This window comes from Apus apus, chromosome 16, assembly GCF_020740795.1.
Source record: "Apus apus isolate bApuApu2 chromosome 16, bApuApu2.pri.cur, whole genome shotgun sequence".
Taxonomy (NCBI): Eukaryota; Metazoa; Chordata; class Aves; order Apodiformes; family Apodidae; genus Apus; species Apus apus.
Window position 1 is genome coordinate 3858450 of NC_067297.1, and position 17258 is coordinate 3875707.

The 17258-nt window shown below is 44.6% G+C and overlaps 1 protein-coding gene across 1 annotated transcript in view; it reads left to right on the forward strand.

Moving 5' to 3' along the window:
• Positions 1–8899: 8899 nt before the first annotated feature.
• Positions 8900–17258, forward strand: part of BICDL1 (BICD family like cargo adaptor 1) — a 45410-nt gene continuing 37051 nt past the window's right edge. Inside the window, exons 1-2 of the mRNA XM_051634086.1 lie at positions 8900–9259; positions 13877–14092. Of these exons, the coding sequence (XP_051490046.1) occupies positions 8915–9259; positions 13877–14092 (561 nt within the window). The 5' untranslated portion in view covers positions 8900–8914. The remainder of the gene's footprint in view (positions 9260–13876; positions 14093–17258) is intronic.

Below are 17258 nucleotides of genomic sequence, written 5' to 3' on the forward strand. Positions count from 1 at the left end.
TAATAAGGGAAAGGCAAGACAGAAAGACAAAGGAAACTTTTAATCTTAAGGTTTATTTTTAGGTCATATATTGAATTAAGATTTGGCTTCTCCATAGACCACCCACACCCCTGCAGCAGAGTAAAGATTCTGATGAATGTGAGTATCACAACCTTCTCCATGGTTGTTTTTCTCATATAACGTGGTTACTTAATTAGATCTCCTCTGATCAATCACTGAATTACCGCTTCAAAAGGCCTGGTGATATGACGAGAGTGCCTCACAGCAGTTAAACACTTTGATTTTTCTGTCCTAACACATTCACAGCTAGTGTGAACTAGGTCCTCCCAGCAGGAATAAAGAAATACTTTTCTTTTTTAAATTACAAGCACAGTTTATCCCACAATTTAAAAACTGACCAGTAAAATTACTGTAAAAATGAATTAATTCTCTCCCCTTCCTCATTCTGGTATTTAAGACTAATCCCTTTAATGTTTTCCATGTTTCTTATATTCTGATCTCAAGCTCTCTGGAGCTGTGACCTTCTCTCTCTCACATTCTATACAGCTTTTTTAATACCATCAGGTTACACATCTGTGACTTCAGCTGTGTCACAGCATCTCCTTCCTTGATCCTCAAGAGCCTGCCTCAAAAGCCAAAGAAGTGCAGTCATTACAGGAAGATACTAACAGGATCTCTGATTTTCCTCTTGCGACTTGGCTCTTGAAGAGAAATTGTCATCCAAGAGTGAAGACTGTAGGTGACAACTTCACCACCAGATCTGTGCATGCCCTGGCATTGGGGACTGTTGGCTAGTCACTGCCCTGGCTTCTCTTCTCTGTGAAAGAGGAACAGTGATTACATGACAGTGTTGCCCCAAGACTTGCCTCATTACAGTGTCTATGAAGACCTTTGGACTCCCTGGAAAGAAGACAGTATGAAAAGACATGGTATGTATTTTTTGGAAAAGCTGGAGTTTGCTGCGCCTTCAAAAGCAGATGATGTTGCACATGTAACATTCAGGGATCTTTGCATAGCACTGTACAGAGAAGCTCTTCTGCTAGCAGTAAAACAGATAAATAAAAAAGCTTTCAAAGTTGTACTTCTGTTAGTGATACAAGTCTCCAGGTGGGGAGAAAGATGCATTTATTTTTTTTTTCAGCAGTATAAATGATAGGAAATAATATACTTTTTAATCCTGAAGAATGGCATTTGCCAGATGAAAGAAAGCTGAACTGTAGGATAGGAAGCTCTGCCTTGTCTTTCCAGCAGGACAGGGCATTCAGCAGGTAATTAAACAAAAGAAACCAATACCCATGATCCAATAGTATGTCATAGCTATTACCTGGCAATTCTTTTTCTCTTCAGAACTCGTATACATAATTATAAGCTTAAAATGGAAATTACTCATAACAACTTTTATTTCATTGTGAATTGTTCTCTGACAGCAATATGCAACCACATTTGTAAAAACACCAAAGCTCTGGTTACTGCCAGCTGAAGCTGACCTGCACTCTTACAGAGTCTGCTGGTTTGAATTTGAATGTGCTGTTACATGGGTAGCAGACCCCAGAGAGTTGACACACCAGCCTGGCAACTCTCCATTCTGTGAAGCAAAAAGGTACTGACAAACTGAAGGGGATTCAGAAACCAGCAACTAGCATGAGAAGAAACAGGATTTTCACTTTTTCTGGAGAGATTAAGACCTGGATATTTTTATGGTAAGGTTGATAACATTCTCCAAATTAAACCCCAGTATTAATTCATCTGGAAGCTCTTTTTCTAGTATTTACAGTGTTCCCCATGGCCAGACCAGCAGACGAAAGACAGATTTTCAGGTGCCCTCCAGAGCCAAGAGGATAGGTTCCTGCTCCAGACTGCTCTACAGAGCCACTTTTCCTGGGGCCTGGGAGGCTGATGTCCCTGTGTGGCCCCTGTCCTGTGGTATTCACAGACACTACTTCACTTTCTGAAAGCTATTTCAGGAGGAATGGGCATTTTGAATAGTTGGACTTCACAGACTTAAATATTAAGAAGCTTTGTTACTTCTTTTGTTCCTTTTCTAGTGTTTGTTTCTTTCTGAATACCTGTTTTAACTCAGAGTATTCTGTTTCACATGAGTATTTAGCAAATACTACAAAGCAATGTAGTATTTAGTCAGTATTAAGAACCATACCTGGCTTTTCCAGCTTGAATTGATATGGGCAAGGTGAAAAACAAGAATGTTTTCAAGTATGATCCTGTTACCAGAACACACACTGATAGACACCTCGCCCTGCCTGGCCGCCAAAAAAATCAGGCATTTAACTTCAGGCTTAAGATGAACACAAAGGCAACAGTGCTCTTTTTCGATTAAAAGAAACAGAAGTAAAGAAACCACACTTTGAAAGCACAAAAAAGGAGAAGGACGCTGGGGAATAGCACTGACTAACTGATGCTAATACAGGGTCCCTCAACCATATAGAATGAGCTTCAGCTTACCAGGAGCAACTTAATTACTTCTGTTTAATGGTTTTCCACCTACACGTTTATCGTAGTTCATGCTCTTGAAAAGTGCTGATGAAACAGCTCTGGGGATGAAAGGCTGCTCTCCTCTCATAGGTAATGGGTGCTGCAAAAACTCCTTCTGAAGCTTTTGTGCTGCACACATCTAGGATGCATCCATCTGGGTAGGACTGTCTGGCTCCTAATGATGTGATAGTTTAGGCTATGTGATCTTTTCCCAGTGCTTGGGATTAGTAAATAAGGGGATGGATCCCTTTGCACCAGTTTAAAGGGTAGGTTTTGTTTAGACAAACTACCTCAAGCCAAAAACCCCTCAAGGCTGCCCATTCATTTATCTTAAAGCAAGAAACTAGCAGTAGATGGAAGAAAACTTGCACACACAGCCTCTCTGAAATGTTTAAATGATTGAACAGGAACAAGAGGTTCTTGTATTAGATTCTCAATCTCTTGCAATGTCCAGTCCCCCATAAATCTTGGTATCAAAGACAAAAGGACACATCGTTCCTGTCACAGCCACATGCAGCACTGGCCACAGCACAGCCAGGGTAAGGTTTTTGGAGTTCATGAGCTCTGTAGATGGAACACAGAATTGTTCAAATCTGTCAAGGTTGGCAGGAAGTCACCTAAATATGGGCAGGAAAAGCTCATCTTCAGTCATGCACATCCACTGATCACACATTCTCCAATATGCAGGATCCTGCACAGATACAAATGTGCTGGTATTCGCACCAAATAGTTAACAGGCCCTAAGGATTAGTAATCACACAAATAAATACATAACTAATTTAAAAACTGTTATCCTCTACTTTTTACTTTCAAACTTCTTGTTCCCAGGAACCGAATCAGGCCTCTCATCAGATAATTTATAGAATGCCAGTTTCCATAACAGCATAATTGCTCAATGAAGCAAAGATACCTGGCAGAGTTGCCATTATAATGGAATATTTGACCACAACAGTGAGTGAAGGAAGTTTGGTATTAAACCCGACTGCCTCATGTCAACATGGCCAATTACAATCCAATAATGCTACATCAAAGACCATTGTTCCTAATGTGAGTTACAAAGAATTGCAGCACATACAGAAGAAGCAGAGCAAGATGGTAGTGAATAAATATTTTCCCCACAAGAAAGCACAAAGTCACACCGAATCAGTTAATAGTTGCAGAACTCCAGGGCCAACACTATGACATGTAATTTTAGGACCTAATGGTTTCCTCTAAAGAAATACAAGCAAAACCATCTCGTTCAGTTTACCTCTTCACGTAACAAGGAGTGTTTGTTCCACAAAGACTTGTCAAACATGGTCATGTACGATTCAAGAGGGAGTAACTCACACCCACTGCCAAGAACACGTACTTCATTAAAAAGAGCCATCCTAGTCTAGATGTAGATCTACATCTACCCATGGAGCCATTACATCTTTACTCCTGTGGTCTGCAGAAGCAGCAAGCCCAGGGCCAGACTTGAGTGAAAGTGCTCAGGCCTAACACCACTCAAGTGGGCCTGCAGTGCCGCCCTGCACAGCCCTATACTAGATCTGATCTGGATCCTGTTGTGCTCACTATGTGCCCAGGACGTTTGTTGCTCCTTTGCAGCTTCTCCAGCTGTGAAAGCTTTGAGCAATTAGGAGCAGTGCTGCAGCTGCTCTGAGTAGCACATCTGTAACACACTGCTGAAGGGCCACTGTGGGGATCCCTGCTGCTGGTGCAGGAATATGTGAGGATAGGAGCCCTCCTGGGGTAAGTGCTGGAGGATTGTCCCAGTAAGAGGGAGCCAGCTTGGACCCTGTCTGTGTCCAGAATCTACCTGGAGTATGGTAAGTTGAGGAGAAGCCATAGGTGCAGAGCAGCACCTGGTCTGGGCCAGGTATCAAACAAAGTGTCATTGTGCTACCTCAAGCAAATCAAGCTGGCCTGACATACTGGCCATGCAACTGCACTAGCTTCAGAGTAGCTCTCCTTGCTCCCAGCACTGTCAGCTTTGTTCTGGAGCGACTGTTACAGCATGCTTCCAAACTTCATACCTCAAAGTGACTAAAAGCTGTAGCACAAAGTAATTACGACTCTAACTCACAGATGGCTCAGCATGATACTCTCATGTGCCATATAACAAGGCCAAACTATTACCTGTTCTTTTCCTTCTGCACCCCTTGCTCCTTACACACACGCAGTAGGGTGAGCACAGTGTGGTGTCAGCTCTGTCCTCAGGCAGTCCTGAGTCACTTCATGCCCTTAGCAGTCTAGGCATTTTTCCCCTGACCTTGATGTTGTGAGTCATCTTGGTGGTAAGTGTTTTTTCTATTCTAATTGACATAATGTTGATAACCCTGGGAAACAACAAAATTGCTGGGAACTCTCTATGGACTTTCAGCCTTGGGAAGAATCAGGATGGTCTTTTGTTGCTTGGCTAACACTCATAACAGTTTTCTTTTCCCTTCTGTTTAATCAGAAATTTCTGTTCTCTTCTCCTTTACCAATCTCTGCAAAGACACGTTCCAATCCTGTATTTCCTCTACCCAGCACCAGGGAAAACCTGGACACACACTTTCTGGATAGCTTTGGACATTACAGAGCAAAGAGAAAAAAGGTCACACACGAGTCTTATCTCTGGCTTTGCAGTTCTGGCCTGCTTTGAAAGCAAGGCACGTATTTCCTTTAATTATTCATTTGGGTAACTGCAAACTCTGAGCAAACCCTCTTAGGCTGTCCACACCTCTTGCTGCCCTTCTTGCAGCAGCAGGAGGCTGTGGTACACTGAAACACCTCAGCACAGAGGTACACAAACAACCAGAATGACCAAAACATTTGTCAGAAATAAAGTGCAGCAAAGCAAAGAAAAATAAAGCAATTAATCATTTTAAAAAAATGAGAAAGCATGGCAAAAGAAACCTGATACCTTGTGCCACCTCCCCTGGAAGACTGACAGGAAGATTAAGGATGCTGATGGGAATTCCTCTCTCACCACAGTCAGCTTTAAAAGCAGAGGACAATTATCTACTTTGAGGTCTGGCTGTGGCTTTCCTGAAACACATCTTTTTCTCCTCTTACTCTAAATAAAAAGGATGATCCCTTACAATACTTGTTTTCTGAGTGCTGCTCTCACAGCTGAGGTGAAAGTATTGATTGAAGCACTTAGACATTTATTGGCTTTGTAGCTTTTCTGATGTGTGAAAAATGTTTTGTTCTGCTTAACTCATACAGTCAATCCTACACAGTATGTGTTGTTGTGACCACTAAAGGTCCAGACCCTCTGCCACACTTCCTTAGTGAAGCAACCAACTGGTGAAATCCCTGGAAGGCAGAATGCTAATTTCAAAGCATCAGATACACTTGACACTGAGCTTGAAGAGCCTGCACAGCTTAGAGTTCACCTCTCCTTGACCTTCTGGGAGGACAATACACATTGCCATATCCATAGCTTAAGCTGGATTGCCTTTTTCAGTATCTTGCTCCTTTAGGAATCTGTTTAGCAGAGAGAATTGCACTGGCAGATTGCCCTGAGTAGCTCCTCAAGTTCTCCAACCATCCCCATGGCTTATTTACCAAATTGGGTAATTGTGGGATGGGAAAAAGCAAGAAGGGGAAATTCCTCAGTTACAAAGTCAGTGCTGTCCTTTTTCCCCCACACAGGATATAGCTACTTGCTTTTCTTTCACAGCCCTGAAAAGTTTTTCACCTCAGCAAGAAAAGAATGATTGCTCCACTTACAAATAATCTTATACCACTCTTTACTACCAATACTTGATTTTCACCCTTGTTTCCTTATCCACAGAGAAGGTTTTTTTATCTTCTGGATAAGGTTATGTGTTTTTTTTGTTATGTGATGACATCATTTGCATCAGTAACTTGCTCTCAGTTCTCTATATACTTTAATCAGTCTGGCCTTTTTAAATTTTCAGAAAGGGTCATCCCTGTGGTGATTTCCACCCTGAAAGATAATTCGTGCTGTACACACAGTAATCTTCCATGAGAGTATCAGCTCCTGAAATGCTTGATCTAAATCTCCACAAGAAGTACCCACTATTTGCAGTTCTCAGTACTTGAGTACTGAAGTCTCATATCAGGCTTAAGCAGTGCAATTAAAGAAAAAAACCTGGTGTTTGACTCATTTCACTTAACTTACCCTTCTTTTTTCTAGGCTAAGGTTATCCAAAGGACATGACCGAGCCTAACTAGATGAAGAAGAGCAGAAAGGGGGATCACCTGTCCACTTGTGAACAGCAACTGTCCCAGCTGTCAGTGTAAACACATTTTAGGATCCTAATGGATAATGCCATCATATAACTGTAAAGGAAACGTGCTGTTGTATTCTTAACAGTTTTTCATGGTAGATGAAAATATATTTCTAAAATACATTTCTAAAAAGTCAAATCAATCAAATTCACAGGACAATGGATTGTTTTGTTTGTTCGCTTTAAAGAGGAACTTAATAACAGGCCATGCTGCGAACAAAGCTTTAATCCAGGGATTGACTTTTACAGTCAATAGGTCCCAAACAACATTAAGCTTCTATTGGTATCTCCCCGAGGTGTTGTCATATCTACAATACATAGCACTGATGTGTATATGCTTTTTCTCTCCATCCAGGCAATAGCTTTTTTCCCCTCACTATCCTAACAGATGCAGTTTCAGGCTTTGTTTGTGGGATCAAAACCATCTCAGTATAATCTCTTTTTGTTTTATACACTGAAAGAAGCATTAGAGATGAAAATTAATGCCACAGTGGATTTCATTAATCACACCAGAAGGCTTGGTTTGCTGTTGTAGGCATATCCAGCAGAAGGTGCTCACAATCAGTTTAAATATTAAACGCCCTCCTCTGTTTAAATAGCAATGATCAAACCTAGTAAAGCAGGGCTCCTGCGTCAGGACAGGGAGGTTCTTTTCAAAGGGCTGTTCAAATCTAGCTTTATGGCAAGTCCTGCTTCCCAGCACTGTAGGCGTCGCTTGCAAGGACAATTACTCTGGCAAAATTGGTGCCTGGGGAAATTGCTATGAGATAAAGAGGGTGTCACCTCTCAGTCACCAGTGCAAAAGAAATCAGAGTCATCCTAGCAAACAGTTACCATTATGGGGCAGGTGCTGGCAGGCTGCACAGCAGGAGACACCAGGTCTCTGCCTGGTCTTTGGGGAGCAGGTGCTCACACTACAAAAAGCACCACAAGCATAAACTGACACTGCCAGGAAAAAGGCCAAGTATCAGCAAGTCCTCCTAGCTGGGCAGTTGGGATGTATTCCCCACGAAAGGCTAAGTCCCAGTGGCAGATGGCAGGAGGGAAGTTTGCATCCCCACAATTAACGCTCTAACTGTTAAAATAAGCAGCAGCTCTCCAGGGCCTTGGGTCTGATATGATGCAGGAGCCAGCCCTGCTAGAAAACTGCATCAGCCACCAACTGTCTCAGACAAAAAAATGCTTGGACTGATGTCCTGGGGCAGCTGCACACAGATGAACACAGACTATGTGAATCTTCTGTAAAAAGAAGGAAAGCAAGCCCCATGGAAGCAGGGTCTAAAGAGAAAAGCTATAAAGTAATAATTTCTTTCTGCAGTATCTGGAAGTCAAAAGCCCAGGTTTCCTTAAAAATGCTTTTATTCAATCACTATTAAAGTCTCACTTTAAATTAGAATATGATCAGAAATTGAGTAAAGAGTCCCAGCAAATGTGACATCATCCAGTTTTACCTTGCCTTACTCTGCCTTAGCCTCCCTCCCACAGCAAGAAGGAAAGTGATGCTTGAATATAAGGGGGGAGAACAAAAAAGGGGGTTCAGCAAAACCAAAACCCCAAACGGTCCTGCCCCAAATAGTTTCCTCTCAGAGAGGAAAGTGCTGTGAGCAGAACTGACTACAACTCCCAACATTCACTGAGGCTGCTTTGAAGACAAATTTTATCCCGGAACATCCTAAACAATCTGAAATTGAAAGCAAGCCCCAGTGGTTGTTGGAAGCTGTAGTCAGCTTTCCAGGGGTGAACTACTGAGTAGAAAGATCCTGAGAGCTGCTAAAAAAGAGAACAGCCCAGCTCTGGAGAAGCAGGTAACGAGCAGGAAGAAAGCACTGCGCCCCTTCAGGGGTGCCGAGCTCCCGCCCCGGGCTTTTCGGGACACCCCAGCCTTCTGGGGGATGACTGGCCTGGGCTGCAGCACGAACAGCGAGACCCGATGGCAGCAGGCGGTTCCAGCAGGATCCGCGCACGGTTGAGAAGCACAAACCACACGCGCGCGCACACGCACACACCGTCCCCGCGCCGTGCGCTCCGAGCGGCCCCGGCCCCGCGCCCATGACCGCGGTGCGCGGGCGCTGCTGCTGCCGCCGGCGGGGCCCGGCGCCGGGGGGCGGGGGCCGGGGGCGGCGGCGCTCCCCGCCCAGCAGCCGCAGCCGCGGGCCGGGCGCGGGGGGCGCAGCGGAGCGGCGGCGGCGCGCAGGGCCATGTCGGCGCCGTGCCTGCGCCTGCCCGCCGCCGGGTCAGCACCGGCGGAGGCGGACAGCGCCGGCGGCATGGAGCCGCCCGGCGGCACGGAGCCGCCCGCCGCCGGGGCCGCCGCCCTGGAACTGGCCCTGGAGGAGGAGCTGGCGCTGCTGGCCGCCGCCGGGGAGCCGCCGGAGCCGCCACCCGCCGCCGCCGCCCGCGACCCCGAGCTGCTGTCGCTGATCCGGCAGAAGGAGAAGGACCTGGTGCTGGCGGCGCGGCTGGGCAAGGCGCTGCTGGAGCGCAACCAGGACATGAGCCGCCAGTACGAGAGGATGCACAAGGAGCTCACCGACAAGCTGGAGGTGAGGCCCCGCCGCACTCCTCCCTCCCCCGGCCCGCAGCGCTCCATAAGGGCCCCCGCTTCAGGGCCGCGGCCCCCGGGAGCCTCGCGGTGTCTCCCCGCGGAAAGCGGCCCCCTTCCCCACCAAATTCCAGGGGCGGCAAGCAGGAACGGGCCCTGCCGGGCAGCCCACGGAACTCCCTGTGGCCGTGATGGGGAAGAAAGGGTCTAAGAAAACCCTCTTAGGCCCGGGGGAGGCAAATCTGCTGTTCTTCCGCCTCCCCGGCTGCGAGCTGGTGTATCGGCCTGGGGACGGGCTACAGCACCTTGCTTTGAGAGGCTCCCGTGGGTGCTGTTTTACCCCAGGATCCAGGTACCACCTGGGCAAGGAGATCTGCACTGTGCTTGGCTCATCACGGAAATGAAATGCCTTGGAAGTTAAATTTATACAGCAGATACTGAGCTACAGAGCATTTGTAACCCTTATGCTTAAGCTGTTGCAGCTAAGGCATTATGCATGGCAGGAGATAAGCCCTAATGACAGGTCTCTGTTAGCTGGTTGCTCTGAAAAATACCTACAGGTATCTGGAGAGAGCTGTTTGCCAGGAACTCAGCGGATTGAAATATTTATTGATTTCTGAGGACAAAATAGAGCTATTACAAAAAAGACTTGCACAGGCAGCTTCTTTTGGAACAACTCTGTTGCACAACTAAGAGAGCCACAGCTACCTACACTCCTTTTCTCAGAAATACTCTTGGAATTTTAATTCTCCCAACAAGTAATACTGTTTAGAGAGCTGAGAAAAGGCCTCTCTTGCCTTTCTGGAGAGTTTGAGCAGTGCTGGATTAACATACAAATTTCAGCTTACAGCTCTAGACCAGCTCCTTCTGCACAGTCCTGCATATCCATCCTCAAAGACTTACAGCTCTCAATTTATTAAATTATAGCATGGCCCTTGTTCTCCTGACAAACTTCCTCTGTTATTAAAATTAGCACTTTACCATAGCTCATCCCTTCCTCTTTGCAGGGAAATCTCTCTGCATCTACTACTCAGATAGAAGCAATAGCAAAGGTGACACTTGCTTAAATAGTTTAGTGATCAAATGTATCAGATGCAGGTTTCCCCAATTATTAGAATTTGCCAGAGCAAATGTTTTCAGGTTGATCTTCAAGCAAGAACAGACATATGTGGTGTTATGCTGATGTGATTTTTCTAGTGAGTTGGAGTAGAACCTTTCTTATTGTTAAAGGAAAGATGCACGAGTTTAAGTACTTGCTGAGCTGCCTGTTAGGGAGCTCAGGAGTCTCAAATACCACTCACCATTTGCAAAATGAAAAAATGAAGAGGGGAAAAAGTATTACTTTATATAACTTTAAATAACATCCCCCAAATGTTTACCTCTGCTCCAAGGGACCCATTCAGATGGTGAATGAAGGGATGATAAACACAGCCAATTGTTTATACTGCTTCATTCCATTACTATTGCTCTGACTTTACAGCTAAATAACAGATTCCTGCTTTTCAGGCTGCCCATCTGATAGGAGTTAGTGTTATCTACTTACAGGTCAGATTTTTTTCCACGGGGTTGGGCAGATCTAAGACAGTGCTACTTCACACAAAAAAATTAAACTTGAACATTAATCTTCTACAACACAAGCCTGGTAATCCTCGATTCTGCAGATTAAATGTTGGCCTCCTCCTGTTGCCACTGAAGTGAACAAAATTCCACAATAAGCTTTTTAGTTTCAGAGAGCAGGGACAAAGGAGCCACATTCTGTTACCTCCTTCCTATGTGGAGAACTTTCTGATGATGACCAGAAGCAAAGTCTCAAATGGAATCCTTGGTGACAACTGATACAGTGATGTTGAAGTAGCATTTAGGAGGAGAGCTTTTCTCCCAGGTAACAGTTCAAAGTTGGTTACAAGAGCTCAGTGAAGCCTCTCAAGTTTCCCAACAGCCATAATGCTGGCCTGCTCCTCTGGTGCTTTGCCTCAAGACTAAGTATGTTCTAGTTTTGTGGGTTCGTTACTGAAGTGCAGCAATCCTACCATACACCTACTCTGGCAAGTCTTTCACTTAACAGCCTGAATTAAAATTAATTCCTAATCATGGAACTGAAGTCCTGTAATAAATTCTGATTTGTGATCCTAGTAATTTTTATCCTCTGCAAAGGATTAAAACAGCTAATTCCTCTGCTCCTCTGACACAGAGAAGGTCCATTTTACAGTACAGACCTTCTTTGTCAGCTGGAAACCCCCTTGCTGTCATCTCTTTAAATTACTACTGGCCCTGCTCAGTTAACTTCAAGAGAAGCTGCTTTCAGAATGAAATGTCTTCTAGAAAGCAGGTCTGTGTAAAAATCAGTGCACGGCGGATGCAGACACACTCCCCTACAGAGGACAGCAGTTTTCCCGGTAATCACTACATGCAAAAAAAACCTATCCAGATCTGCAGCCATGCAGGTGGTAGAGGGCTGATGAGGGGAGACAGCTGCTGAAAGAGGAAGAGGCAGGAGGAATCAGTCAGCATGTCCCATCTGGCTTACCCCGTCTTTGCCACAGCCCCTGCATGCCCCACTGCACTGTTGTGGTTTCTCCATCACAGGAGAACAAACTTGAAATTCATTCCCTCCCTCTAACTCCAAACCTTTGTGATGGCTTTATTGGGGCAATATGTAGTTGTGGATTTGCTTTTGTAGTAAAGGACTAAAGTGTTTTTTATATTATTGAGAAGGCTTATCTGTGGCTTCTAAATCACAATGGAGTACGTCTGGGGAACTCTGGCTGCAGTGCTGCTCCTTCAGCAGGCTGAAGTTTCATCTTCCATTTAGAGAAGGCCCTGAATCTTTCCAAACGTTGCCTAGCAGTGAAGGCGACAAAGCTATAAAAGACAGCACTTACACTGTGCTGCTAAAAGTGAAATTGTGGCTGCCTCAGCCACACTTAGGCGACAAGATTTCTTTGTCATGGGCCTGCTTCTCAGATCTCCTGCCTACCTGTTGCATTAAAAATAGTGACAATATTTAGCACTCTTTGCAAGGGGTGCTCACTCCTGCAGTGTCTGAAACACAAGGAAGTACTTCTGCTTTGGGCCAGTGTTTTTCATCAGCTTTCCCTCACATTTGAGGGTTTCCCAGAAAGTCTTGAATTTGCAGAAAGATCTAGAAGAACACAAGCAGGGTGCTGCTACACTGCACTGGAGGAGAACAGGAAAGGGTTTGGAGGCAAGATCGAGAAAGAGAAAACATGGGAGCTTCTGCAGAGGAGGAAGATTAGTGATAACACAGGCCAGAGGGCTGCTGGAGAATTGGAGAACTTTGACATTCAGACCTGCTTAGGAAGGTGGCAGTGACCCTGCAAGGGAAGCTGTGTGTCATCAGCAATAGGCACCCATGGGAAACAGCCGCCTCACAGCCTGTGTTTCTAACATGCAATAAAAAGCCACTTCACAGAAACAGTGTAATTTTCTTTTCCTCCTGGCAGGTTTATTTTCCTCTCCTATCATAAGTGCCATAGGGATTGCTCACTGGGGGATGATACCCTGGGAGAAATGAGCAAGTGTTGCCAGTGCTGGGCCCAGTGGTTTCTGTTCTTTGTTAAGCCACATTCCTCAAAAGCTTGTGAATCCATTAGAGAGTTATCAGCAGGTTATTCTGCTGCTTCTAACAGAAGACAACAAACAAGGAAAGGGGTCCTACTCTTCAGGTTTCCTTGCTAATCCTGGGACATGCCATGTCCCCCAGTCTGATTGTTCTGCAAGTATGCACATGCCTTTGGTCACCAGGGGAAATTAAAACTTAAGTTTCAGAGATGAGATTCTTTCAAACAGGCACAACATAAATCTGTTTTGACCTGATTTGCAGCTCAGTTTCAGCCAAGCCCTCATTTAACTGAGCCTGTAAAACATGCAAAACTTCCACCAGATTTGTGCTGTCCCTCATTTTCTAACCAGTCCTAAGAAGAGCAGAGTCTCCTGAGCCGAGAGTCAGCCTGCAACCCAGACCATGCATGTACATAATGTCTATAGAAACTACTTCATCACATCCATTGCCATTCCAGAGCAGGCTGCATCAAACAATAGAGTTACTGTGTATTATTATCAAACTACCAGACAACTAATTAGGTCAGGAATAGAAAGAGCAAATGGATAGATGATTCAACTGTTGTTCATAAGACCCATATGACAAGAAAGATGCCTCATCTAGATTCCTCATCAGCAATAAGGATACAGTTTGTGTAGCTTTGGTTATAAAGGCAATTTTAAAATTAATCGTGCCACTGCCCACTGGCATTGCTTTGGAGTTAAGCTAGGCTCTGCTCAATCAATTGGCCTGCCTGACCTATCTATTCCTCCTATTGACATGCAGCCTGCTTTACTCTTTTGGCAGTTGTTTCAGTAAAAATTCAATGTGCTGATCTCCAGAGGCCAAGGACAGGCCAATTGCTGGAAATGGAAAGCAAATTTAGTGCCAGTGACCTCCCCTGACATGGGATTGCCACCTCCATGGCATTGTCATGCTCTAGTGTAATTCTTTTATCCTGCACAAATGGTGTCAGCCTTAAGTATAGAGGAGGAAAAGATGGCAACATTCACTTTCTCTCCTCCTCTCCTAACCCCTTTTCCCCCTGTTATCCAGCACTTAGAACAAGAGAAACATGAACTGAGGAGGCGATTTGAGAACAAAGAAGGAGAATGGGAAGGAAGGGTGTCTGAACTGGAAAGTGATGTGAAGCAGCTGCAGGACGAGCTGGAGAGGCAGCAGGTTCATCTGCGTGAAGCCGACCGTGAGAAGACACGGGCTGTCCAGGAACTATCCGAACAGAACCAAAGACTCCTGGACCAGCTCAGCAGGGTGAGTCCCCACAGCACAGTGAGGGCAGGCAACTGGCCACCTTGGTCATGGGAAACCCTCACAGCTCTCCTGTAAACCACCTTCCAGGCAAATGAGCAGAAAAGTTTCCTCTTTAAGGAAACAAAACAAAAAAACATTGTTCTGCATCTGGTCAGATAACACAGGTGTCCCTATAAAACATGCTGCTGTTAAAATGAATTTTACACCTTCAAGGAGTGCTGCATTTAATTGGTAAAACAGTTACATTTCTGGGTTGGGTGGTCATTTATTGCACAGATGTCTGAACTGTCTTTGTTTCTAAAACTGATTTAGAAAACCTGTTTCTAATTTACAAATAGGCTGAACAAATGTAGCATGCGTAGGTGTGTCCCTGCAGATGAACTTTGCCATGGTTGGATGTGCAACAATCTCCTGAAATTCACTGGAATGGCATGTTTCAGCAGAGAGCTTAGCTTGCCTCTAAAGAGGGTTTATAGTGAGGCTGCTACAAATCAGCCTAATTGACTGAATACTTCCAGCATGGTTTTCTTTCTGACAGCAAAAGACTTAACAATTTCTGCCTCTTCTCCCAGAAGTTAACATGTCTTCTAGAATTAAGAACCTTGCTTTTTGTTGCTTTTTTTTTTCTCTCCCCACTGGGCAGTTAGTACTAGCAGTAACTTTAATGTCTGAGAACACAGTTACTCCAGCAGAGGAAAGTATTTTCTTCTCACCAGTTGCTTATCCCCAGAATAGCATAGAACAAAAGCATACACCACAGTCTCATGCTGAAGAGGCCCATCTAATGATGTGTAAGAGCAATTTCAGATGAGATTCTGTCAGAGGTGAGTCTCGGGCTGACACAGGAATTGCCTAAGGGAGCATAGAAACCTCGGTCACAACACCAGGACCAGAAGACTCTGAAACAGGCCATGTGTACAAGCCTCTTCACTTGTCTTCATCTGGGCATGCAGTTTTCCTGCACCTCTGGAGATGAGAGGAGCAATTCTTCAACTATAAAACTCGGCATTGGCAGAACCAAACCAGCACGCAGCACTTGAGATCATTCTTCATTCTGCTATAGAGTTGCTTGTCAAGTATTAAAAAAGCCACATAGTCTGTGGATTTGTTTAAAAATCACAAACACACCCCTCAATTTCTATAACTCAGAAACACTGCTGAGTTCATCTGTGTTTTTAAAGCAGTATCTCCCAAGTGTGGCAGATGAGCTAGTGAAGATCTTTCACCTCCCCTCTGAACAGAGCCTATTTCACATACAACATGGAGGAGAGATTCCACCCAAGCCCTTGCACAGCTGTGTTGTCAGGTTTCTTATTCTGGGCTAAGAACTTGGGTTCTATCTGATTTGGTGACCCTCAGTGATTTCCTGTGTATGCATGATTTCCCTCATTGGCTAGGAAATGTAAGATTTATTGCAGCCCCAGCATAAGCACAAATTGAAAAATCAGTCTAGAAGACAGGAGAGGAAAACTGGACAGCTTGCCTTGGGCTTTAGACCACATGGGATTATCCTCACACGACACTTGCACTACAAGAGCCTCTTGCAGCCCAGATGCTCAGAGAGCTGCTCAGCTAAACCTTCTGCAAAGGAACCACCAAGTTAGATCTATCACCATGCAGTGTCCATAGTCTTCATCCATACATTTCAGAATTGCCAAATCCTAGGAAAAAGCCGAGTCTTGGATCTACCTTCCCTGCTCCAGTCCAGCCCTGCTCCCAGCTTGGATGACTGTTGGTTCTCCATCACAGATGAGGCAGACTGATAGAGACAGCTTATGCTTGCCAAGGCACAAATTTGGTGCCCATCAAGTTTGTCACCTGGCCAAAACTTGCTAGTAGCTCAAATATAACCATGGATAAAGCAAAGGGGTAAACAGTCTTCCTAGAGTCATGAGAATCTGGGCAAATAAAAAGAGGTGGTAATGGTCTGTTGTCATGCACCCCGGGCTTTAGTTGAGCCTTTTAAAAATCTCAGTATTATATTAGCACTTTATTATTGGGTGCTTAGTATATCATGTTTGCTGCTCCTTAGTGCAATTACAGTCTTACTTATCTGGTCTCTTATTCTGAAGAGGTTATGCATGTAATCCTCGAGGCAGGAGTAGCACTTAAACTCTGCACCCATAGTTCCGGCTCCTGTTACTACTTAGGCTTTCAATAAAGAAAAAGGCCAAATAGCTCTGCCCCATCCAACACCATATACCCTACCGGAGGCTTCACTCAGAACAGAAAGAAAGGTTGCTCTCTGGTACAAGTGATTCTACAGTAGCAGGTACTCTCTCTTTAAATTTGAATTTCTAGTTTTTAGCAATTAACACCTCATGGCTCAGTTTCTCAGTACTTGAGCATGTCTCTGGTGGAGAAGGTACTCCCTTGACACTTGGCTCTGTATGTCAAATGACAGTCTCAGCCTCACAAGCTACCAGCCCACATGGCCCTGCTTGCTCCTTTTGGATTTGAGCCTCTTTTACCTCAAGCAAGGTGGCAACCACCATCTCCTTCATCCTACCCCTTCTCCTTCCTACTATGATATTCTTTCACCAACTATTTCAGATGTGGAACAGTTTTTAACCCTTCCTTCCCCAAAGATGAAATGCCAACGCAAGCATAGACTTTTTTTTTTCCCCAATCTAAACCTGGCACAAATGCTAACTGACCGAGCATGCAGTCCTGCACACCCACACAAGGACATGAAAGGGACCTGGAAAGCTCTATCTTGCAATTAAAGCATAGCACTGAAAAAAAAATATCCATCCTCAGTTCTGGCAAAGACTGATAAGAAAAATTCAAAAGATAGGGATTTTAGAGTCCGTTCCAGTCTCTAAAAATGGGAATAACTGTCTTGCCTCCAAGTCGCCAAGAGGCTAAAATAAGGTCCGTAAAATGATTTGAGGTCTTCAGATAAGTTGATAATATAAGAGAACTTTACATATCTAAGAACAGTAAGTAGGCTATAAGGAACTTTACCACTCGAAATACAGCTTTTGTTGGGGTTCTCTGATTTAGCAGAACAGAGACACTGCCCTGGGTTACAACAGTATTGAATCATGGGGAAATTGGGTGGGCTGGACTGAGAGCTCATAGGCAAATACATGATTCAGATGCTGAAGATCAAATTTAAGATCTCCAGAGTAACCTTATTTTTTAATTTGCTAAGTGATGATTA